We start from the raw sequence: 24706 nt of genomic DNA, 5'->3' as shown, positions 1-24706 counted from the left end.
AGTGTGCCAACTGAGAGCCCGTGGCCGTCACAGGGGGCAGCAGCCAAAGGCATCAGAGAAGGGGACGTGGGGCTGGGCGGGCTTGGTTTCCTAAGTGAATGAAGCCCTGCAGAAGATCTGAGCTTCAGAGGAGTTTGATTAATTTATACACTGTGCCTCAGCGGCTCACATAAAAGAGAAATTACATTTACTTTTGGAAAAGGAGCCTGGGCTCTGGGGAGGGGGCTTGGAGCCTGCCAGATGCAGTCGGGCTCCCAGGGGGGCGGGAGGCAGGGAGCTCGGGTCTGTCTGGGGGTCTGTCCAGGGGTCTGTCCAGGGGTCTGTCCCCCCCGTCCAGGAGCAGCAGCCTGTTGGCACAGCACACTCAGAGGTGTCAGGATGGGGACGGGGCTCCCCCAGCACAGAGCTGTCCACAGCCCCCGGCTCCAAGCACCCCGCTTGGTTCCTGGTCCCCGCTGTGGGCAGTAAGCGTGGAGCCAGAAGCGAAAGTGAATTATATTAATTAAGAAGAAGTTAATCAAATTTCCTCAGCGCTTACAGCACTGTGTTCCCACCTCAGTTTGAGAGACGAATGATGCTTCTTGAGCAACCAAAAATACTTGGCCTTAATTTAACGTGCAGTGCAGAGCCACAGCCGGGGCTGGCTGGTGTGGTGCTGGTGCTGAGCTGGCCCGGTGAGCCCGAAGGGTGGCTGCGTGCCCGTCACTGCCTCTGCCAGGGATGGGAGGTGGCAGCGGGGCAGGAGCAGTGCCGCGGCTCCCAGGGACGTGCTGGCAGCTCCGCTCCACGCGGGCAGGGCAGAGCACTTGCCAGCGATGTAAATTCGGGCCCAGAAAGGTTTCCTTTGACCCAGCATGTCTCAAGAGCTCTTCAGCGTAAACAGGATCAGGGACCACTTAAGTCGCATTCATTATGTTTAAGTATTTATGAGCTGATAAATATTAAACAGCTGCCCTCGGGGGTTCAAGCCTGAGCGAGCGGATCACAACACGCTGCACGCAAGGGCTGTGGAGTGGCCGCACCAGGGAGCTCCGCACGCGGCGCCCCGTGCCCCTGCAGCTGGGCAGGCCCATGGGCAGCACCCCCACAGCCCTCGGGGAGCCCCTCTTGGTGTGGGTCCTGCCTGCATGTCGAGCAGTTCTCTCATCACCCCGCACCCTGAGGCTGTGGCTCCCCAGCACCCCTCACCTCTGCGAACGGAGCAAGGAGCACGCCAGGGGCTTGCAAGGAGCCTGCCAGGGTGCATGTGCCACAGGCAGCGGGCACGTGCTGGGGCTGGGCCGGTTCTGCAGCACCTCTGCTTGCCCAGAGCCGCGCAGGGTTGTTGAAGGTTCACATCATTCGCGGCCAGCTCCATCCCGCGGGGAGAGCCTGGCTGGCCGAGCTGCAGCCGCAGGGGCAGCGCTATGGCACCGCGCTGCACTGCAGTGCTGACATCCACGGCTGCAGCCACAGCCCTCCTCGACCGGCAAGCTGCATTCAGCACTTTGAACTCGGCACGCACATTAATCAAGTCAACAAAAGGTCTGCCTTGTTGGCCTGTCTTTGGACATTTTCATCAAGTCTTCGAAGCACTCTGGTGAGGCTCCATCGCCCTTAGCTGAGAAATAGTGGGCTTAAAGTGCAGCCCAGTAAAAATTAAACAGTGGTCGTTACAATTTACATGCTAGCTTATAAAGTTCACTCTTAAAGCATTTTCCTCCCAACTATTACAGCCAAGTAATGGCACGGAGGCTGCTCAGGACCGCAGCTACACGGCACAGCAAACACTTTTTACAAAGCCAATTGGTTTGGTTGCCCAGGAGGTCTCCCTCTCGCACAGGGGGGCTCCGAGGGCTCTGTGAGTGGATGCCATCGGCACTGACAGCACAACAGGAGTGCCCACGACACACCCCTGCAGTCCCCACTTTTCCTTCTGGGGAATGTGGGCGCAGCAATCCTAGCACACAGCACAGCTGAAGCGGCAGGGGTCCTGCTCGGGGTGTCCCCCAGCAGCTTGCCAGGGCTGTGGTGGATGCGGTGAGTGTCCCCTGATGTCCCCTGGCAGCCCCCGGCAGTGCCAGGCACTGTGCCCAGGCAGAGCCTCCCCCCGCAGCTGCCTGGGGACCGTCCCTGGGTCAGGCATTGCCGAGCACAGCCCGGCCGGACCGGGAGCCAGCACCAGCCGTAACTCCAGCTCTTCTCCTTCCTGACTGTGACCCTGCGTGCCTTTGCAGGAGCTCACAGAGCTTGCTAAGCCAGAGCTTTGAGCTGATTTAGCCACTGGGAGGGGATTAGTCACTCTAATCCGGTCTGCTTGAAATCTTGCTGCTGTGCCCGGATGGCTCTGCGCCGTGCCGGCGGGACCCGCCAACGTGCCGGGCTCCTGGGGAAGGACGGCTGGGGACTCGGTGCCGGCACAGCAGAGCTCTGTGCTGGCTCGTGGGTCTGAGCGGAGGCTCTGGCACCCACGTCCCTGGACGGGCACGGTCAGGGGGCAGCGGGGAGGACCCCAGCCCGGCCGAGGGGGAGCTGCCCTTTGACAGCCCCTCTGCTCAGCGCTGGCATCTCCAAGGCAGCGTTGCTCGACGTTAATGAACCTCCCGTCCTGCTGCTGCCTCATGCAGATTGCCTCCTCGAGCGCTTTTTAAGCCACGTTTTAAGAGCTCCTAATGTGATCAGCATTTTCAGTACAGCCCTTCCTGAGCCCTCATTTGCTTACCCTTTGTAAATCTAATACTTGATTTAAGCCCTTTCCTGCTCCCTCCATTTGTACGGACAAATGTAAAGTAGTTGTTTGATATTGCAGCGGTTTCTTCAGCCTCCAGCTCTAATTTCCCACTAATACAGTATTGTCAGGGGGATCAATCTAGCCCAGCACCTTCTGCCTCCTTGGACTGGATTGGAAATGGCTTTTCTACCGCGAGTCTGGGATTTGTGAATCTTGCTGTGAATATGTTTGTCCTTTAAAGGAAAATTCATATAAGAAATATCCCATCCTCCTGCAGCAGCTGGTAATCCCCTGCTTGGCCGCCTGCCTGCAGCTGTCTCTGGGACCCTCGCTGCTGGCCTCTCGGAGCTCCTGCAGCTCCTGCAGCTGCTGCTGGATGCTAGTGGAAGGGGAGGCAGGGTGGGCTGTGTGAGATGTCTGTTAATTACCTCCACCTTTTTCCAATTAGAGCTCTCCAGACAGGCCTTACTTCCAGTGAGGTCCCTTGGACTGAGCGTGGTCGTGCTGCTCCCCTGCCTGTCCGCCCCTGTGCCATGCACAACGCTCTGCAGCAGGCACACTGGGATGGGGAAGGTTTTTTGTTCCTTTTGTCCCTGCCCTGCTGCACACCGGGGGCGAATGGCCGGCACCCCGAGCAGCAGCCCTGCGGCAGCACCCGCGCTGCTCTGCCCCATGGGGGGAGAGGCTCGGCCGCCCCGCTGCTCCCAGCCCCAGGGACAGCCTCTGCTCATGCTGGCAGCCAGGAGAGGCTGAAGGCTCAGGCTCTCGCTGAGATTTAGATGCTAGTGGTAAATTGCAACCTTTGACAGAAATGCCTGAGATTTACTACGAAAATCAATAGATGATTCAAACAGTCCAGCACTCGGAAAGGCAAATAACACCGCTCCGACAAGAGCAGTTATTGATATTCACGAACGGAGGTGCTCATTACAGCGCCTGCTAACAGGGTGGTGAAATGGATTGCTGCAGGATGGGACGGGGCCAGACCCGTGTGTGTGACCTCGGTGTGGGCTCTGCCGTGGCAGGACAGGACCCCGCTCAATGCTCAGCGCTCAGTGCAGCCTGAGCCAGGGTGCTGGTGGCTGACCCCCCGGCTGAGCCCTGTGGGAGCAGTTTGGGCCCCCAGCTCCCCCAGGGCTGGGCGTGCTGCAGAGTGCCCGTCTCCACCACCCAAGGATGTGGCCCCTCACGCTGCTCTGGGCAGGATCCAAGGGTGTGCTCAGGACAGCTGTGCTGGGTGCTGCGGGGAGGCTCCGCTCGCACACCCTCAGCACCACGGCTCCGTGCCTGGGCAAAGCGCGCGGTGACACCCCCAGGACCCTGGCCGTGGGGGCTGCTGCTGGCAGGGGCTGCTGGGGGGCTGCCGGGGCTGTGTATGGCTGGTGGCAGAGCCTGGGCATGGGGCTGCAGCTCCAGCTGCCCAGCTGCGGCTGGTGAGGAGTCAGAGGGGACGGCAGCCAGGGGAAGTGGAGGTGAGCTCAGCCCGGGGGCCATCTCGCAAGGCTGCACTTGACATTTAGGTGTAACTGTGGGCTCCTACAGAACAGCCCATTAAATTCCACCATAAATTCCCGTCCCTTGCACGTAACACAGCCTGCTCCCAGAGCCTGCCAGGAGGTGGTACTGATGCTGGGGTGTCTCTGGTGCTCCTGAGCGATGTGGTCGGGCCCCCTGCTCGCCGTGCGAGGCTGAGCCTCCCTCCCTCCCTCTGGTCCTGTCCCCGGGGTCACTGCCCCACACTGCTGCCCGCTTCTCCGCCAGCCCCAGCGGCACAGCGAGGGGAGCAGGGCAGCACAGGGCTGCCCCAGCCCACGGACAGGCTTGCCCTAAGAAAAGCCCATGCATAAGGACCGGTGGTAGCCGCTTTTATTTACACACGAGATCACATGCTGAACAAGGATGCTAGTGCCACTAAAGTACCCGTAACAGCAGGATTCTGTGCTTTATTCACAGGACAAAATATCGGTACAACATTTTTCAAAGACAGTTTTTCTTCAAGCAGATACATCTCACCACCCTCGTGGCTGCACGCCGTGCTGCAGTGCTGGGAGGCGAAGCAGGGCGGCTGGGGCCCTGCCTGCCCTGACCCCACAGGCAGCGATGCCTCCTCCGCTCCCTGGGGCTGGGACTACCCGGGGGCCCTGGTTCACTCTGGGGTGCCAAGGAGGGGTGCGCCCCGGAGGAGCCTGTGCACGGGCTGCGAGGTGGGGCCATCGCCATGGCCCAGGACCGCAGGGCTGTGCAAGTGAGCAGGACCCCCCAGCACGAGCCACCGCACCGCCGACCCGCGGGGACCCATCCTGCAGGGGCTGCAGCAGGGCTCTGCGCCTCCCCAGCTGGGCTCCCCCAGCCCCGCTCACCCTGCAGCACCCCGGCTGCTGCCCCGCCTGTGCCTGGGGCTTGCAGGAGGGCCGGGCTGGCTGCAGGGCCTGGCCACGGCCCCCACAGGCCAACCTCGTGGAAGACTGCAGCGTCACGTCACCACAGCTCTGCTCCCGGGTGCTCATTCCCACCTGAAGTCCTGCCCGACTGTTTCATAGAACTTGATATTGTAAGGTCTGTAAAAGTCCCGGAGCTGCTCTATCACCTCGGGGTCTATCTGCACGTGAGTCCTCCCTTTGGACTTGCCCAGGCAGCGTGGCGAGCTGCTGCTCTCCGTTTTTTTCAGGCAAGGAAAGCCTTTTGTCTTGTTGAAGTAGAAGTGCTTGTCTGTGATAACCCGTTTGATGCCCAGGAAGTCCTGGACTTTGCCCATCTCCCCGGCCGGGTCTGTGATCAGCTTCTCCCCGCTGACGAAGTGGATCTGGGAGAGGGGGAAGTACTGGAGCCAGCTCTCCAGGTGCACGGCGTACATCCCGATGCGGATGGCATTCCAGGAGGTGTCCACCAGCCCCAGGCTGCGGTTGCGGAAGGACAGCCCCTCAAAGGTGGGGATGTCTGGCTTCTTGGAGAGCGTCTGCGTGTAGTCCGAGATGGCGCGGGTGACCGGGTTCCTCACCACCACAATCAGCTTGGTGTCCCGCGACATGTTGAAGATCCGCCGCGGCGCCTCCTTGGTGACAAAGTAGCTGGGGGTCTTCTCCACCGTGATCTGGCTGTCGAGCGTTCGTGGCATCAGGCTCCTGCAGGCAAAGAGGAAATTAGGGTGAGGAAGGAGCTGTGCCGCTCACAGTGGCTGCCCACGCTGCGCTGGGTGGTGTGCGCGGCACGAGGCTGGCAGGGTGCCCGGTCCTGGCAGGGCAGGAGGACACCGCTCCCTCCCGCAGCACTGCGGGGTCTGCCCCGGCTGTGTCTCCCTGTGTCCCGTCTGAGAGCCCCGGCAGAGGGCAGGGGTGTGCCCCAGTGCCCCCACACGCTCCAGCCAGAGGAGACGCACTGCTCCCGGGGCGCTGGAGCCAGGCAGGATGGCACAGAAGGGCACTGCTGAGCTGCCAGGGAGCTGGTGCTGTGCAGCATCCAGGGCTGCTCCATCACCACCACTGGCAGCTTCATCATCAGTTTAAGGCAAGCGTATGGCTTCATTCCACAGCCATGCAGCCGAGCGGTCCTGCCATCCGCCCGGATCGCTGCCATGGGCGCATTAACCAGGAGACAGCCTCTGCCAGCCTTCGCCCAGTCTTTTATCACGTATTACTGCACTGGTTGCCATTTGCACAAGAAATTACAGTGGCTCCTTCCGGAATTACTGCAATTACCTGGCTCCTCCCCTCCCTGATAGCATTAAAGTGCAGCCAGGCTCCCGCACTCCCTGAGCCGTGGGCACCACAGGCACACACCAGGTGCCAGCCAGAGCCGTGCCAGCTCCAGCCCCCGTGGGGACACAGCCGCCCCTCCTCTGTGTCCCCTCAGCCTGGCAACCAGCACTGTCTGCGTGCAGCCCTTGTGCCCCAGCTGTGTGTGAAGTGGAGCTGCAGGGCCAGGCAGTGGATGTGTGCGGGGCGGGCGGCGTGGAGAGCTGGGGGCAGCCTGGGGGTGCTGCACCACGAGGGGCTGGGGCCCAGCTTAGGGCTAATTGAATCACTTGCTTTGACAAGTGAACATCCAAATCAAATAAAGACTAATGGGATAGAAAGATTTGTAAGTTGGTTTTGTATTACTAGAGTGAACTCCTGGATCCATCACAGCCAGATGTGGGGCACAGCAGGAAGCACTGGGTGCCCGGGGCCTTGCTGCCCCTATGCCAGCAGTGGGCACGCAGGGGCCTTGCTGTCACACACTGCCAGGGAGGGAGGAGCTCACCTGGCTTCCAGGTGCTCAGCCTGGCTCAGGGCTCCCCAACCCTGCAAACCGTGCTGCCAGCCATACCCAGACCCATGTCTGCTGCCCTGCCCGAACACCACAGCCTGCTCCTGTGCCAGCTCAGGCAATGCCACAGAGCATCTCTAAGGCGTCCTCCGTGGGCCAGGGGCAGGGGCATCACTGCTCTCCTCCCCACCCACAGGGCTTTGGAAGGAGCCAGGGGACAGCCGTGCCAAACGCAGGTGACCAGCCCCCCAGGCACATGCAGGGGAGCGCATGCCACAGGCACCCACAGGGTCTCCTGCACTCGCAGGCACCTTATATTTCAGCTGTGTTTACTGCTCAAAAGCATCTGCTACAATTTCCACTTTGCAGTACAAGTTAGTGGCTCAGCGACTGCAATTTAATCGTGCAGCAGAACGCAAGCTATAAGGCACAAGCAGGCGCTGCCTGGGGAGAGCTTTATGGTGAGCTGAGAAATGTGTCTCTGGGAAGGGTTTATTCGGAGCAGTCCACCACACGTTCAACGCTCCGCAGCCACCTGTGCCCTGCTCGGAGCCTGCTGCCAGCTGCCCGAGGCCCCAGGCACAGCCCCTGCCCGTGAACCCTGGGTGCAGCCAGTGCCCCCCGCTGCAACCGCTGGTGTGCAGGGGGCTTGGGCCCCCCCCAGCTCTTCTGGGAGGACAGGCAGAGCTCATGTGGCACAGGGGAACGCCTGCAGCCTGGCAGGTCTGTGTCCCCTCCACGAGGGAAGGAGTGAGGCAGAGGAAGAGCTGGTGCAGCAGGCATCTTACCAGACCTGGATCTATTGAGGGCTGGCCCAGTGCAGCCTCAGGACAGAAGCAGTCACGGAAAGCAAACATCAGCAACCCCGCCTGCAGCAATGCGGCCGGCGGAGCGAGGCACTGATTTATTCATGGGATAACCCTGCACAGACCCCAGGCCTTCCTGGCCTGCTGCAGCACAGCTGTTTGGGAGCACTGCAGCCGTGACCCCAACCAGAGACCACCAGGGAAGCATCCTTCAGCCCTCTGGAAATCCACGTGGTCCCTGCAGGGTCCCTAGAACAAGATCCACAGCCACTGCTTTTGGGCTTGGTCTGCAGAACGAACCCTGATGGAAAACAGCTGGGAGGAGACGCAGCAGTGGCAGCGGGGGCAGCACCCACCTGGTCCCAGTCCCGCTGGCCTTGCAGCCCTCACTTGCTCTTGACCAGCTTTCTCATTTGAAAGAGAACTAATTAACTAGCATAAATTAACGGGGATGTTTTACATAGGTACCTGAGCACAGCCGTGGCTTAATTGGCCTTTCCCACTGCTCTGCTCCAAACCCCATAAATCCAGATTATGATTCCCATTGTTTAATGACTGTCAGGAAATGCTAATTTAGTGCCAGGCCCCACTGCTGGTATCTCCATATCACAAACAAGTTTCATCATAAATCAGTGCAGGACAGCTTTATAAGCGAATCACTATTACAATATATTGGTGGAGAATCATAAAACTGCTGTTTCATTAATGGCTCATCTTCAGGCTTGTTAGACTTTCATTACGTGAGCTATTAGGTCCATGTATTTAAAAAATGAAATTACAGGTTCTAATCAATTATGAAAAAACAAAAATCTCTGCATAGTAAATTACAGAAATGAGACAAGAGCTGTTTGTTTTTTTTTTTTAAATGGACTCCCAGTGTTTGCTGCTCCTGAACAACAGAGACTGCTGAGACAACAAAACACAGCCCGAATAGATAAATAAATCACCAGTGAAACCATGCAAGGGGGAGAAATGTCATCCACACATTCATCTTTATGTTAACGGCGGGATCCCCAGAGCTGCAAGAGCTGGGAAATGCATTGCAAACTTAATTACAGTTGACTTTAAAATGATATTTTTGGACTTCTGCATTCACAAAGTTATTTGCATACAAATAGCATGTCACAGAGTTTTAAGCCTTGGGCTTGTGTCTTCAGGTTTGAAGGCTCTCAGCACCTGGCCCGCGGCGCTGCGCACCCCGGTGCAGCAGGAACAGCTCCGCGGCGCTGGGTCCCCCCCAGCCGTGCCACCCTGGGTGCCCCGTGCTGCCTGGACCCGCCGTGCCCCCCGATTTTAGGGTTGCTGCTGCCTCTCCTGCACGGTGCCAACCAGGGCCGAGGACGGTGCCCCAGGGCGGGGAGGTGCAGCCCGCTCACAGCCCTGCCAGGTACCGCTCTCGCACGCAGGCGGACAGATGCAGACCTTCGCCACCACTGCTGGGGGCTGCAGCGCCAGCCCGCTGCTGAGACAACAAACTGGGCTGCGCTTGTCCCCGGGGCCACAGCAAAACCCCGCGGCTGTGCTGCTGGGTGGGCAGCCCTGGCCAGAGACGTGCCAGTCCCACCGACACCTTGGGAACAAGGCGCCCTTGTGTCGGTGCCCCAGGACAGACGGGCGGTGGTTTTGGTGCTGCCTTCCCCTGCCCCAGGACGCCCCACCAAGGGGCTCAGCTCCCCCTGCCGTGTGCCAGCACCGCTCATGCTCCTGTCACACACACCAGGCTCTCCCCGTGCTCGTCCCATTGGCACTGCCCGGCTGGGGAAAACACACGGGAGCTTTCTCCATCTGGCAGCGAGTGCACGAGCCGTCCGCGCTTTGTCCTGGTGAGGGGAATCTGCAACGCAGCAGAAATGGAGGAGGTTAAAAAAGCTGATGCTGAGTGAGCAGCAGGGCAGCTCTGCGCAGAAATCATTAGGGAGGTAGTGGAGTGAACTCCTCTCCAGCCTCACAGGAGTGTGGGCTGCAGGAACGCCTCTCCCCTCGCCTGCACAGGGACCAGCCCAGGGAGCAGAGCCACCTCCTGGGGGGCAGCCACTGGGATCCCCTCCGAGGAGAAGGGGTGGGAGGCACTTCCCAGCAGCAGTGCCGGGGTGCAGCTCCCTCGTCATTCCAGCACACGCCTTTCAGCAGCCACGGGCTTTCCACTTCATTTGCTTTTCACTGTGCTTGCCAAGAAGGCTAGCCCTCTGACCACCAGAGGGATTTAATTATCGGGGCATCGCAGCTCTCCCCGCCTGCCAGGCGTGGGCTGCAGACACATCTGCTCGCGGTGCCCATGCACACAGCTCCCACACAGCTCCCCCCAGCCCTCCCCAGCCTTCCCTCCCTCCAGCCGTGCTCTGCTCGGCGGATGAAGCGGGCAGGCCCACAGCCCCTTCCCTACAGCACGGCGGGCTCCCCGAGGAGGTCGGCATCGCTGCTGCTGTGCTGGGGAGAGGGCAGGTGCCCCCAGCCCACCGTGCCCCCAGCCCACCGTGTCCCCACAGAGCGGCTGCCCTGGCCCCACTGCCATTCTGCGAGCCCAGGATGCGCCCCAGGGACATGCAGCAATCCCTCTGGGCTTCCCAGCACCAGCCAAATCCCCTGCTCAATGCATTAATCTGGCTGGAGATACAGCACTAATTCCTCTTGAATTAGAGATTATTTTCATTGTAGTTACTAAGTTCTTAAAGCCCTTTAGTGACATTTTCTGTGAGCGCTAACACTCGCTTCCTACCCTCAGATTCAGGGCTGTATTTGCCCCCTTACTGGAGCGAGGGGATGGGTGCACCCAGGGGGGTGGCAGGAGCTGCAGGAGGACGCTTCCCAGGTGCCGGCAGCAGCACCGGGGCAGAAGCCATGTCCCTGCCCTGAGCTGGCGGCCGTCCCCTGCAGCGCCCGAAGCCGGCACATCCCTGCCCGGCCCTGCTTGTGGCTGCCCCGGCTGCACGCTGCGAAGGCAGCGCCTGCCCTGAAGGAGTTAACTTCTTGCCAGCACCTTTCCCAGGCCTGAATTATTAATTTTCTCATAATCTGCCTTTGGGCACCCTGCGGCCCCTACAACGCTCCCACATTAAAGAAACATACGCTCCCTTGCTGCCTACGTTGCTTTGATGTCGAACATGCGTGAAACACTCTCCCAGGGATAAATTTGTACAAAAATTCATCAGATGATTGAGATATTGCAGATAAGCGTGCGGGGGGGAGCACACACTCGATAATCCCGTTACGGCCCAGGTCTGCATCCAGCCCGTGCAGCACGCAGCAGAGCTGCCAGCTCCTGGGTAAATATTTGCCTGTTGCCGCTCGCTGTGTGCAGAGGATTTGGCGAGCACATCCAGGGCTCTCCTCAGAGGCCGCAGACTGAAGTGTGTGTAATCCTGGACTTCATCCACTCATCGGCATAAAAACAAACTGTTTAATTTGGCAAAAAAATCCCAAGTGCTGGCTCTCGTGATGAGGGCCGAGCACTTTCCCTCAGCCACCCGATGTCATGGGCTCAGCGCCTGCTGCCTGGGCACGGGGAGAGGGGAGCCTGGGTGGGCAGCGAAATCCTGCAGCACACCCAGCACCCGCTGGGCTCCCCTCGGACCCGCTCCCATGCAGCCAGCCCGGCTGGGGTGCACAGGGTGCCTGGGCAGGCACCGGTGATGTGGGGACCCAAAACGCTGCTGCTCTGAGCCTGCCTGCAGCAGGCAAACAGCCCCCAGCTGACTCTGAGCCCTGCGCCCCGCTGCAGAGGGGCCATGGCATGCTGTGCTGTGCTGTGCCATGGCATGCTGTGCCGTGCTGTGCTGTGCTGTGCCATGCTGTGCCGTGCTGTGCTGTGCCGTGCTGTGACACAGGTGCACGTGGGGCCAGTGCTGGGCTCGGCAGGACTTCAGATGCTGTCAGTAGATGAAAGCTCAAGCAAAGCTCCACGAAGGTTTAAGCAAAACTGGGTCAAGCATGCGAGAAACTGAGGTGTGAGGAAGATAAAATAGCTCTTCTGGTGGAGTGACATTGCAGCAGACTCTCAGGACACAGCAGTACAACAGCCGATGCCTAACAGCTGGCAGTCATGCCGTTACAGAGCACCATGAGGAGGCCACAGGGCGCTGAGCACCAGCACCAGTCCCCAGCCCCAGTCCCCAGGTCCCCCAGGCCTCCCCACAGCAGTGTCCCCTGCTGAGGATGGCCACGCTGCAAGGGCCGCGGGTGCTGGCCCCAGGAGCAGGGCTCTCAGCTGAGCAGGATGGACTCGGCTGCGTCCCCCTAAAGCCTGCACAATTCAGGGATCACACTGTCACCCACACTGGGAAAATGATGACCTGAGGGACGACCCAGGGAAAGCCCGTCCCAGCCCCGTGTCCCTCCTGCCACACCGTGAGAACACCTGGGCCCTGCGCCGAGGCAGTCCGGAGCTTTAACGATGGATCAGCTCCCTTTAATAAATGTTTATGTTCAAAGATTTTACACCAGTGCTCACAGACAGATAATGAGGGACATTTCAATGCATAAAAGCAGTGTGAGCACAGTAATTAACTTTGTTGCTGATTCATTTTTAATCATTCAAATGCTCCAGAGATTTGCTGTGTCCTTTAAGTCAACAAAATCTTTTCCAAAGGGCACACTGCCGATGCCCTTCACACACGCAAGCCTGGGTGTAACTCCCATCCCTGTAAATAGCCACCCAGCACCGACTCCCAGCGCCCAGCAGCCACAGGCCAGGCAGGGAACAACCCGCAGGGGAGCACATCCCAGCCCCGTGCAGACCAGCCTCCCGGGGAGGCCACAGCGCACGGAGAAGGGCTGGGGTTGCCCCTTGGCCATTCCCACAGCAACTGTTTTCAGAGGTGAAACTTCCAAAATGAACACTCATTAAAAATCACGTAATGTGCCTAACGGAAAGCTCAAGCCGGAGACGCGCTGCCCACGTGGTGATATTCCAGTGCTTGGAACGTGCAAAGGAACAGGGCGGCGTGCTGGCACCCAGAACACAGCAGCGGCCCCTCGCACGATGCAGCCACCCCTCACACACCTCTGCCACGGCCCCAGGCCAGCCGGGCTGTGCCACCAGCCGCTGTTTGCCAGCCCCAGGGCCCGCTCTCTCCCACGGGGCTGGGGTCCCTGCAGCAGATGCCCGAGGCCGCCACAGCCCAGCAGCCTTCGCTCGTCAGCTCCATGGAGCATCCATGCCCACGGCCACGCCAGGTTCTGAGAGAGATTTCATGCTACTGAAGCGAAGGTTAGAACAAATTGCAGTGTTTACAAACAAGGTCATGGAAGACAGAATGAGAGCACGCATCATTAATATTGAAGACTTGGCGCCCTACAAGGATTTACCTCCCTGCATTCTCCCAGGCTCCAGGGCTCTGGCTGCCCCAGGCCCACCCCAGGCCCACGGCAGCAGCCAGGGCAGGCGCTGCAGGCAGGGCAGCTCCTCAGGCACACAGCCTCTGCCGGGGGCCCGCACCCATTCCTCTGCGCCTGGGCGCTCTCTGAAGTCAAGGAAACTTCAAAGCATCCTTGAAGCTTGCTGCCTTCCTCTCTTCTTGCTAATTAACTTTAGCAAAATGCACTGTCAGTCAAGCCCACAAAACAGTCGGTGTCGTTGGGCAAACCCTAATGGGCTCCCATTTGTGTGTGAGCCAACCTGGCCATTAGCAGAGAGCAATTAGCGAGGCGGAGTGCGGGAGCCAGGGCTTGCACGCTCCCTCCGCAGGCGTGGGGGGTGCAGCGTTTTCCTCCCCACCCCGGGTCTGTTCCCCAGGCAGCCACGAGCACGGCAGGGAGGCTGGCAGGGGAGGCTGGCAGCACTCAGTGAGCTGCCCTGGGACAGGATCCACGCGGCTGCATCCCAGCTGGAGCCGCCCAGGGCTGCCCATGGCACCAACGCCTCCCAGCTCAGCTCCCTGGGGACAGCGACGCGGCGGCGCTGGAGCATTTCATGGAGTTACTCAGGAATCTTGGAGAGGAAAACTGCACCCACGGTTGCTGCTCAAAGTTAACTGCAAATTAAACGACCCTGTCTTCCCTGTGCTCTGGAAAATATTGAAGGTTATTGGCACGCTACCTGCAGCAGGAAAAGCTCTGTATCGAACATTTAGTCCAGGATTGGTAATGAATCGATATTCCCCAGTAGCTGGCTGTTTGGTTTCAGTTGTCTTAAAACAGATCTTGCTAAAAATACCTTTCCTGTAGTGTATCTCTAGCTAATGAGGTGGATTAGAGAGGCTGATGGGAATTGGGAATGGCATGGGTGTTTCTGGGCTGCTGTCATTAGGCAGGCAGCTCCTGAGCTGTGTGGTCTCGCAGGGGGGAGAGCAGAGGGGTCCCGCTCAGGGCCCACTTGAAGCATGCAGTCTCCAAGAGGAATGAGCCAAGGCTGCCCTGGGAGAAGGCAGGAGGTGCTACAGGAGCCACCACGGAAACAGCAGCTGTGAGTAAGCAAGGCATTTGGAGCCAGCAAGGACAGCAGCATCACAGCTCCCCTGTCACTGCTTCTGCCACCTCCACATTGGCCCAACTCAGGGTCAGGGGAAAACACAGGAAAACAGAAGCTCATGTTTTTGGAATGTCACAGGGAGTCAGCTCTCTCACTGCTCCCACCTGCAGCAAAGACCTGCCTGCGCCCTCCATTCGGCTCCCCACTGGAGCACAGGATGGGGCTGGACTGGTGCTCGGCCATCACAGGGCAGGGGCTCCTGAAGCTGATGTCTCTGCTCACAAGAGGGGAGCCTTTGCCCTTCCACGCAGCCTGTGCTCTGGCTCTCCCCTCTCCCCAGCCAGCAGGAACAGGCGGCCCCTGTGCTGGTCCTGGCTGGCAGCCTCTCACAGCCGGGTGCCAAGAGCTCTGCCCTTCCCCGGGGCACAGCCACCGCCAGGACCCTGCTCCTGCCTCCTTGGTCTCTTGGCAGCGACACGAGCTTGTCATGCTGTGGGTTAGACCTGCTCCACATTTAATTGCTCCACTTGCAAGAAGTAAAATCAATTCCACACTTTATACGTTAGCAGCCTCCGCGCTTATGTTTTGGCACATTTGTGAGGTTAAAAAAAAAAAAAAGTAATAAAACCAGGGAAGTGTCATTTAATTGTTTTATCTGAAGTAATTTGGAAGCTCTGCTGCTCTGATGCGATCTATTGATCTGGACACAAAGCCAGGCCCCGGTAGCACCCGGCCACGCTCCCAGCACAGCCACCACCCCTGGAGCAGTGCCGCGGGGTTCGGTCCCATGCTGCCGCCGAGGCCCCCAGCCCCAGGCTCCCCACAGCCCACTGCAGCCACCACGCGTGGGGAAGCGCCAGAGCCCAGAGAGCTTGCAGGGCCCAGGACTGCGAGCAGGACCTGGACACAGGATGGGGAGGCCATTTCCCAGCCAGGTGCTGAGCACACGCAGCTCCTCTCTGAGCGAGGCGCTCGGTAGGACCTGTGTCCTGCTGCCTTGCCCATCCCGCTGTTCGGTGCCCCTCAGCCAAACCACTGCTGCTCCTGTTCTCGTTCGCCTGTACTGCAGAATCGCTCCCGATTGCTTTGAGGCAATGCAGGACAGGTGACAGCATCTGACATCTGGATGGGGGGACAAACCTGCTGAGGGGCAATGGCAGGTGAAGGGTAGGAGGAACTGGGCTGGCTGCAGTTCCCTTAGGACAGACACAGCTTCAGAGAGCTCCACCCGCACCTGTGCTGGCTCTCCAGTCACCTGCCAGCGGTGCCACAGCAAAAGGAACAGAACATATCCCTCTGCAGGGTTCGCCGTGACCCACGTACAACTCAGCAGTGGAGCTGCCTGCATCTGCTGACAGCCCTCCCCGAGCAGTGCCTGAGCTGCCTCCCCAGCACAGACCCCGGTGCCGGTGCCAATGGCTGGAGAACCACCCCTGCGATACACAGAGCAGTTCTGACCTGCTCGCAGTCAGAAAGCAGCGTCCTGACGCCACAGGCATGACTCATGTCTGGCCAGCAAGGAGACAGATACAGGGATCCCAGAAGAGCTGGGAGTGAGCATCACATCGCGGTGCCTCCCAACCCATTTGGCAACTGAGGAGCACCGCTCTGTCCGGGGACAGGGCACATCTCTGTTGGAAAACCCCTGCTGAGACAGGAGTAAGTGCATGAGAGGGGAAGGGAGCAGAGCTGGGTGCACAGCCCCATGGGCTGCCTCCCACAACCAGCTCCAATGCTCTGCCTGTGCTGGGCATCCTCCTGCTGCAAGCTCACAGGCACCAGGGGGCTAACAAAGCCTCCACTGCTTCCCGATGACCCCACAAGCACCCAGCCGTGCCTGAGAGCACCCAAAGCTCCCGCAGCACTTGTCACGACACACAGCAAACAAACGCCAGGACACTGGGCCGGACACTGTGGGCAGAGGCCATCTCACTGCCCACAGCACAGGGATGAGCCCACGCATGGCGCTCGCTGCCTCTCTGAGCACCGCTGAACTGCCCTCAAAAGCCTTTACTCAAATTAAAATCTTACCATCTCCTGCTGGAGATGCACTCACTGCTCTCTGCAAAGTATTGGGGATCGCAGACACACTCACTTGGCTGAGTTGAGACAGAGGAGATGGGGGAGGGCAGGGGCTCTGAGGAACCCTGAGCAGGGCTGCAGCACCAGGGACAGTAACTGTGCCATCCCGCAGCCTTGTGACTCGCCCCTTCTCACTGGCGGGTGCTTCTTCCGACGGTGGGAAACCTGCTTCACCGTCCTGGCTCCAGCGCCAGGGGCCCGCAGGGACGGGGCTGGGACATTTGCACCCACAGCGTGGATGCGGGTCTGGGGGCTCCAGAAGCCTCGCGGGAGGGAGCCGCACGGGGCTGGGGCACGGGCTGCCCTGCCAGGGACCGGCCTCCCCCCGCGCTGCTCGGCCCTTCAGGAGGAGGACGGTGAGGATGAGGAGGGAACCTCCCCGGCTCGGCCGCCAGAGCCAAGCCTCGCCCGTGCGCTGCGCCCGCGGGCGCTCCGGGGATGCGCGGCGCCGGAGGGCTCGCGACCCGCGGCGGGCGCAGCCTCGGGACCCGTCCCCGCCCGCCGCCGCGGGCACCGGCACCGGGCACCGGGCAGCGCCGTGGCGATTCGGCCCCGCGGGCCGGGCGGGGTGCCCGGGGCCGGGCGCTCGGCGGGGCCGGGGCCGGGTCCGTTTCGCGGCGCCTCCCTCACCTGTACCACTCGAGCCCGCGGTCGTAGTTCCTGTCGAAGAAGTGGGGCTCGGTGCCCAGGGCGCGCACGTCGGGGTGCGCGCGGATGAACTCCAGCACGGCGCGGGTGCCGCCCTTCTTGACGCCCACCACGATGGCCCTCGGCAGCCGCTTGGCGCCCGGGCGGCCCGGCCCCGGGGCGCTGCCGGCCGGCGGCGCCGGGGGCTCCCGGGGGCGGCGGGCGGGCGCGGCGCTGCCCGGGGGCTCCGCGGGCGGGCGGCCGCACGGCCGCGACTTCTGCAGAAGTTTCTTGGCGGCGGCGGCGCTGCGGGCGGGCGCGCAGCGGGCGCGGGGCGCGGCGGGGCCGCCGCAGCAGCAGAGCAGGCTGTAGCACAGGTAGGAGCAGGACAGCGACAGCGTCAGCGCGAACAGCAGCCGCCGCGCCAGCCGCCGGGACGGAGCCAGGGCCCGCCCGCCCTGCGCCCTACGCGCCATGGCTCCATGGGGCCGGCCCGGCGGGCATGGCGCGGCCCGGCCCGGCGCGGCTCGGCGCGGCGCAGGCGAGGCGCTGCCCCCGGGGCCCGGCGGCGCGGCCGCTCCGGCATGGCCCGGGGCTACGCGGCGGCGCGGCCGGGCCGCCCCGGGGGGCTGCGCCCGCCGCCCCGGCCCCCGCGCGCCCGCGGCCCCGGCGGCGCGGCTCCCATCCCCGGCGGGCGCGGCGCTCCGGACGGCGGCGGCGGCGGCGGCGGCGGCGGCTGTGCCTCCGCGGGAAGTGCCGGGGCAGAGGCGGCGGCGCTGCTATTTAAGGGGCCGCCTGACGTCAGCGCCGCCCGGAGCCCCCGCGATCGCTCGGCGGGGCCGGGGCTGGGGCCGGGGCTGGGGCCGGGGCTGGCACCGGCACCGGGACCGGCCTCGGGAGCGGCCTCGCTCTGTCGCCGCGCCGGGACCGGGAGCGGCGCCGGGGGCTGCCCGCGGCCGTCCCGCCCCGCCGGCTCTGCCCTGCGCTGCCCGGGAGCGGAGCGGCCGCGCTCCCGGTGCGAGCCGCCGGACCCCGGCAGCGGGGGGGCCCCGCAGCGCCGCGCCCCCCTTCCAGCCCCGTCCTCCCGGCGGCACAGCCGGGCGGAGCAGGGACGGGGGCACCGCGCCTCGGCGGCTGGAGCCTGGCCCGGGGCAGGGCCGGCAGCACAGGGCCCCGGCCGGGAGCACGGCTCGGCGCTGGGTCGCGGTGGGCCCGGGGCGAGGGAAGGCAGGGCTCGATGCTGCGGGGGCACGAGGCGCGGGCAGAGCCGGCAGCGGGCTGGGTAAGGCGCTGGCAGCGAGGCACGGTGTCCCTCCAGCTCCCGGCGAGCCTCCTTCCCGGGCGCCTGAGCAGCCCCGGCCCCGCGGCTTGCACTGCGAGGGAGGGGACAGGAGCGAGGAGGGGCCGCCCCGCACGGCGGCAGTGATTTCTGGCCTCAGCGAGGGCAGAAGAAGCAGCCGTCAGCTGGAAGAACAAGACGCAAGAATTACATTTCTCTGCCAGGTTGGGGATGCGTAGTCTACAAACCGTGATGGCCTAAAAGCAGGCTGACCTAGGAAAACCACACGGTTGTTGCAGGATACGGATGCAGACTGTTGCTTCGTCCCCAGTCCTCTGGCTCCCTCCACCTGACACGCTTCCTTCCCTCTCGCACCCTTCCAGCCCAGGCTTCTGCTTGGTTGCTCACACTTAAGCCAAAAGACTGTGTGCAGCACCACTTAAACATTAAGAGTCACTGCCCCTGCTTTCTTGGCACAGAAAGCTTGTTCAGCTGCAGAAAACTACTTGTCTTGTTACTTGGGAAGAAGGAGGATAATGGAATGAGACAGGCAAAAAGTGGCAGCCCAGCAGAAACAAGGATACTGCGAGCTGCCTGGCAGCAGGGTGGGGATGAGGTTTCCTCTTGTGCAGCACCCAGGAACTCAGTGCAGATGTAAAGAAAGATGGAGAAGGCTGCTGAAAAGCAGTGCTCTCTGCAGCCTCTTTTGCCTGTGCTTGTGTGGGAGCAACAAAATTGGACCTCGCTGGGAGTGTAAAAATAGTTAGTTACAGAACCAAGTGTCTGATGGATCAGGAGAGCTCTGGAACAGTCGGAGGGGGTTGGTCCCTTGTGGGGCCAACCTCATTGTCCTGGCAGGGTGAAGTGACCCACGGGAGCTTTGCATTTGGGGTGCTGGGTGCTGTGTTTGGTGCTCTGTGCAACAACAGCTTCTGCCAGGGGCCAGGGCAGAGGCTCGGACACCAGCAGCTCCGTGCAGATCGCAGCGGAAAACAGCAGCGTACATCCTGTGTCAGCCTGGAGGAGTCAACAGCCGTTGGGTTATTCCTGGCTGGTGTAAACCCACCCACGTCTGGTACTTCTCTGGGTTGGGCACCTTCCGCCTGGGCTGGTGCTGTGCTGAGCGAGGAGGGAGTGCTGATGGAGCCCCTGCTGTGGGTTCAGCACCTCGGTCCGGGGAGGTGGCAGCGGGGCAGGAGCACGGAGCAGGGGAACCGAGGGGCTGGGTGCTGGCGGGCTCCCTTTCTGGGGCCAGAAGGCATCAATCACTCAGCTCCGCTCCATGACAAACTGCCACAGGAAATCTGTGGAAAAGTTGCTTTTTCCATTTTTAGCCGTTTTATTGCCTCCACGTGGTGATCCAGCCTCGGCAGCAAACACACTGCCTAGGCATGAACATTAGAGGCGCCTGGATAAATAAAGCTGGTGTGGATGCCTAGACACCTCCAGGTTTCTCTGCTTTGCAAGGGAGGAATGTTTTGTAAAGCTGACAATTTTGCTTTCAGTCTCTCTCTCTTTGCAGGGCATGTTTTTTCCATGACATGCTTGCTGTTTACACCCAGCTCCACAAAAACAACAGCTTCCTGGTGTTCTCAGCGCACCCTCGCCCTGCCACCTGTGCCAGTGGGAGCCCCGAGGGTCGGCCCCGATCCTGCTCTCCCTGGCGGGGCTGCAGCCCTGGCCCTGTGCCGCGGAGCTGCCCCGGTGTGCGGGGAGATGGAGCCCTGACGGCTGCAGGAGATGCCGTGCTGCCTGCCCCCTGTGGCGCTGGGGGGACGAGCACCACAGCAGGTCCTGCCTCCAGCCCTTCTTCCCCACCTTTGCCCCTTTCCGAACTGAGCTGGCACTTGCTGTTGGCTGCCAGCCTTGAACCTTTCGCCTTTGTCTTCTTTCCTCCATCTGTTTGCCCCTTTTCATGGCTCGCTCTCCGCCTTGCCTCTCCTTTGTTCCTGGCTGTCTTTCCAAGATGATCTTTCTCATCCTTCCTCCTTCACTTCTCCCAGGCTCTCCGATCTCCCTTGTTGTGGTGGGATTTACCAAAGCAGCACAAGACCGCTCTGCCTTGCCCTGCATTAAGTCTTCTCATTCCCAGTCCCGTCCCTCCCAGGTCTCTCCCAGGCTGTTTGCCCTTTGTTGCGTGGTCCCGGGTGTCAGACTGCCCCAGGAGAGTTCCTGGCATGCCTCCCCCCCTGCTGTCCCCTTGCACAGAGCAGTGCCAGCTCACAGGATCGTGGGGACAGTACTCGTGGGGCATTTCAAACCCCACTGGAAGGATGCGGAGCCCAGCCTCAGCCCTCAGCCCCCCTTCCTTGCCACCCCCCCCAGCAGAAGAGGCCACAAGCCGACAGCAGGTAAGGAGGAGCCCCCGTTCCAGGGCTCATCCCAGGCACGGGTCGCTGATGGGCATGCCAAAAGAGAAGGCTGCAGCAATGTAGAGATCATAGAAGGTTATTACTGAAATACACAAAGAAAGTGTGCTGGGAGCACATGAAACCTATAGGAAGAGGGGGAAGCAATAAAATGCATACTGGAAATAGCAAATAAGATTAAAGGTGATATTCTACCCTTGATGTCTTCAGGTTGTAGGCAGAATAGATCAAGGGTAGAATTTATTTCCAGAGCCAAAAAAAGCCCTCAGGGCCAAAGTGTCATTGTTAATCCAGTTTTCTGTGTCTAATATGTATGTCATTAACAACCTTTTGATTCCAGGCTGACAAACTGCCACCTTTTCTTGTGCCTTGAGTTGATGGCTGAGCAGTACATCTACCTGGACAGGGGATGTTCGGTGCCACGGGGCAGGCAGGGCTGAGCTGCTGCAGCCTCACAGCGCTGGCAGTGTCCTTGAATGCCTGCACGGAGCCTCCACCACATGGCCTGCTGCTCCCAAGCGTCTCCCCGTTCTCCCTGTCTGGATGGGGATCTTGGAGCTGGAACGGGAGATTGCAGGGCTCTGCAGCCCAGAGGCAGAGGAGAGGAATGCAGCTGAGCCAAGCCCATGGGCAGCAGCCCCAGTGGGATTCAGGGGCTCGGTGGCACAGAGGATGGGGATGGCAGCAGGTCCCCCAGGCCGGTTCCATTTTGGCTGTCCTGGCCTCAGCGCCGCTTCCAAAGGCCCGTCCTGGCTCCTGCAGGCTCCCTTCTGGTCCAGCACTACCAAGCTCGGTGCATGCAGGCAGCTTCCCAGGCTCTGAGGCGCGGGGTCTCACCAAGGACAGGAGAGTCCAAAAGGCTGCGCCAAGCAGCACGACTGAGTCTGAAACTGCTGTAAGCGTCATTAATCACTTGTAAATGCACTGTACTCCAAATAAGGTCAGAAACAATAAATTTAATTTTGACTCTGACTCGAGCTACTTTGGTCCTAATTCTCAGCCTCTCACCCAGCCAGAGCAGCCAGCCATGGCCCCGCTGCACAAACTCATTTGATTCTGAATGCATTTTTAAGCAGGCTGGAAGGGTGCTTAAAAGCTAAATGGCTTCCCTGGGCTGCAATCACTGCTGGCGGAGTCCTGGAATGAAAGGGATAAAAACGGGAGGGGGGCAGGGAGAGGTTTTAATCTCGCTGAGTAGATTACAGAGATTACTTCAATTTAATCCTTACGTATCTGTCACTGACGCTGCAAAGAACATAACTGGGTGTGGGCAGGGCCGAGCTGGCTGTCCCAGCCCTGTGCCCAGCAGCACAGCAGCAGAGGCTCCGTGCCCAGCACGCACCCACCCGGCAGGGACAGGGAGCCGGAGGGCGAGGGCGGCCCTCACATCCTGGCACCCGCTGGCAGCTGGCTCCTCCTCGCCCCACCAGCACCCCTCGGACCCTTTGGAAGGAGCCCGAGCCCCCTCCCTGGTTCAGAGGGCTCTGGGCAGCCCTGCTGGGGCTGTGCGCACTTTGTGCCCCGGGGAGGCTGCACGACCAGCACTGCACAAAACAAAGCAGTCGGCAGAGTTCATCTGCGCGCTGCAGCAGGCAGGGACCCCGTCCCCACCCGCTGCCCCTCGTCACTGCATCGCCATGCATGAAGCTCTCCTGGGCTCGCCGCAGTGGCTGCTTCGGGTAAATCTCATTATTGCTCCTTGGGGACCACAGGGGCAGGAGCTAGTTCTCCAGTAACTGGAAATCTCTCTTTGGCTCGCAGACCTTCACAATCACATTTAACTCCAGGTGAGGAATCTGCAGTCAAACACGGGCCAGTAGTTTTTTCTTAAAGCTTTGTTCTAGTGTTGCCTCATCTTCAGCCTGGCTCATCTATAACTTTATAACCCTATCCTTGCCTTAGAGCAAGCGTGCTTTAGAGCAGAAAATAAAAAGAAAACTGCCCCATCCACACCGAGGGTAGAGAATTGGGTAACGTACACTCGGTCCTGACACTGTTGTGTCCTCTGGCACTGGTTGGAGCAAGGCTTGCCCTCTTCTTCCTCACTGCATCGGGGAGCGGAACCTCTCCAGGTGCCAGAAGCGTCTGTCCCAGCCTGAGATGCCCCTGCTGCAGGTGTTAGCTCCCAGCCCAGCCCCCAGGAGCTCAGGGGCAGTGAATGTGTCTGAACGAGAGGCTCTGCTCGCTGTGGGACAAGGCAGCCAATTACGCCAGACCCACGAGGTCCCAGGGGTGTGGGCAGGGCTGCACCCCTGCGTGGGAAGCACGTTGTCCACAGGAGCTGAGCACTGATTAATTCCTTCAGCTGAGACAGTGCTGCTGGAGCCAGGGCTTTCCCACACAGAGCAGCAAGGGCCGGCGTGGGCACAGCCCCGAGGCCGTGCCGGTGCCGTGAGGCACTGCAGCACCTCGAGGCAGCGCGAGGGGCAGGAGGGCGCTGGGTGGCCGGGTGCTGGGGGCTTTTCCCGCCTGCAGAGCCCCTTTCCCTGCAAAAGCACACGTCCTTCGGACCAGAGGAGCTCTCCATCAGGAGCACTTTGAAACACCCTGCCTTCTATTTTTAATGGGATTGAAAAGAGAACAAAACCATTTAAGAACTTGAGGAATCAAAGCAAGTGTCCCCACATCACACCCAGCGCTCACAGCTACATCCTGATTAATGACAAGCAAGAGAGGGGAAACAATATTTAATCACACCCTGTTTATACTGGAGCCAAAAATCAAAGCGCTGCGTTTCTCTTTCATGAGAAAAACGAGGTGGGCATTTACCCTCTGGTGATTAAGTTTCCCACTATGAGCACATCAATTTCCGTGACTTGGCATGGGGTCCTCGATCACACCACAAACGAGGACTTCCTTAGCAACAAAATATTACAAACGCTGAGCCAGATCCATACACAAGACACCGATATACATCTATCATTTTGTCTGGATTATCTCAATATGCTTCTCCTTGGGGAGCTGGAGATAAAACATTCGCAGCCAAACCACCGTTAACGATTGGCATGGCTACAGCAGACCTCAGCCGAGGACACCGCGGTGCTCACCGGCCCCGTGCCCCCAGGCGTGCCCTCACCTGGGTACCGCTGCCCCCGCGTGCCCAGCAGGCTGCCACGGGGCCAGACGCCACAATACTGGCAGTGCCATCGCGCTGCTGTCGCTGGCGGCACCCAGGTCATGAGCCCAGCCCCACGGCAGGGCCGGGGCAGGGCAGGCAGGGCCCAGCCGTGGCAGTGCCGGCACAAGGGAGCGGTGACACAGCCCAGCAAAGTGGGTCAGGCAGCCCGTGGCCTCCACGACGCCCCCGCCCTCCTCGGCTTCCCTCCTGCCCGCATTGATTTTCTCTGGATTCCTTGATTAATTAATCTGAGAGAGATGCAAGGTCTGTTAATTACCCCTGATTAATTAGGGTGAACTTTTAATTGTATCCCTAAGCTGAGACGTGCCGTTCAATAGGCTCCGTAATTAGTGACCCAGCAATCTCTTTTAAACCAATTAGCCCTGTGTAACGAGTGAACCGGGCTGGGCGCTGCCTGGCAGCTGGGGGTGTTCCCAGGGTGCTCTGCCATGGAATGGCACGGCACGGCATGGCACAGCACGGCAGAGCATGGCACGGCATGGCACAGCACAGTACAGCATGGCACAGCTGTGCTGCGCCGTGGGGCTGTCCCCATGCCTGGGACAGGCTGCACCAGCAGCACTGTGCCACCAGCCTTGCGTGGGGCCCGGTGAGCCCTGAGAGCTGGCGCTGCCCTGCAGAGCTGTCCCTGTCCTGCACCTCCCACGTCCCACATCCCATGCCCAAGGGACGCAGCAGCCAGTCACAGCGGCTCTGGAGTGCTGCGATGCCTGGGGGCTGTGGCGAGGGGCAGCCTCAGGCACTGCTGCTGGCTGGGATCACCTCCCTGCCCCCTCACAGCTCTCCTTTCCATCGGGAGCTCCTCCACAAGCTGTGATGTGCGTGGTTAAAAATACAACCCAGCACACACCCAGAGACAGGGAGAGGCAGAGATTGATCTGGTTTAAAGAGTTCTTTCAGCTTTTTGATCGACTGACATCTCCCCAGACTCCCCGCCACTGCGGGAATGCCCTCCCTGCCGGCGCCCAGCACACAGGCGGGTCGATGGCAGCGCTGTCAGCCCGGGGCCTGATGGATGTCCCCAGCACTGCGCCGGCAGCTCC

At 60.6% G+C, this 24706-nt stretch overlaps 2 protein-coding genes across 2 annotated transcripts; one reads left to right on the top strand and one right to left on the bottom strand.

Moving 5' to 3' along the window:
• Positions 1-4554: 4554 nt before the first annotated feature.
• On the bottom strand, positions 4555-17352 carry HS3ST2 (heparan sulfate-glucosamine 3-sulfotransferase 2; the record flags this gene model as incomplete). Its single annotated transcript, XM_084537241.1, has 2 exons — positions 4555-5832; positions 16880-17352. The coding sequence occupies 2 exons, from the start codon at positions 17350-17352 to the stop codon at positions 5214-5216; spliced, it is 1092 nt and encodes a 363-aa protein (XP_084393367.1). The 3' UTR covers positions 4555-5213.
• LOC311445275 (uncharacterized protein) lies at positions 17351-21496 on the top strand (the record flags this gene model as incomplete). Its single annotated transcript, XM_084537242.1, has 2 exons — positions 17351-20506; positions 20865-21496. One exon carries the CDS (start codon positions 17351-17353, stop codon positions 18392-18394), a length of 1044 nt encoding a protein of 347 aa, XP_084393368.1. The 3' UTR covers positions 18395-20506; positions 20865-21496.
• Between the last annotated feature and the right edge of the window lie 3210 nt (positions 21497-24706).

Source organism: Aythya ferina (genome assembly GCF_964211825.1).
Source record: "Aythya ferina genome assembly, chromosome: 15".
Taxonomy (NCBI): domain Eukaryota; kingdom Metazoa; phylum Chordata; class Aves; order Anseriformes; family Anatidae; genus Aythya; species Aythya ferina.
This window is presented reverse-complemented; position numbering and strand designations above follow the sequence as displayed.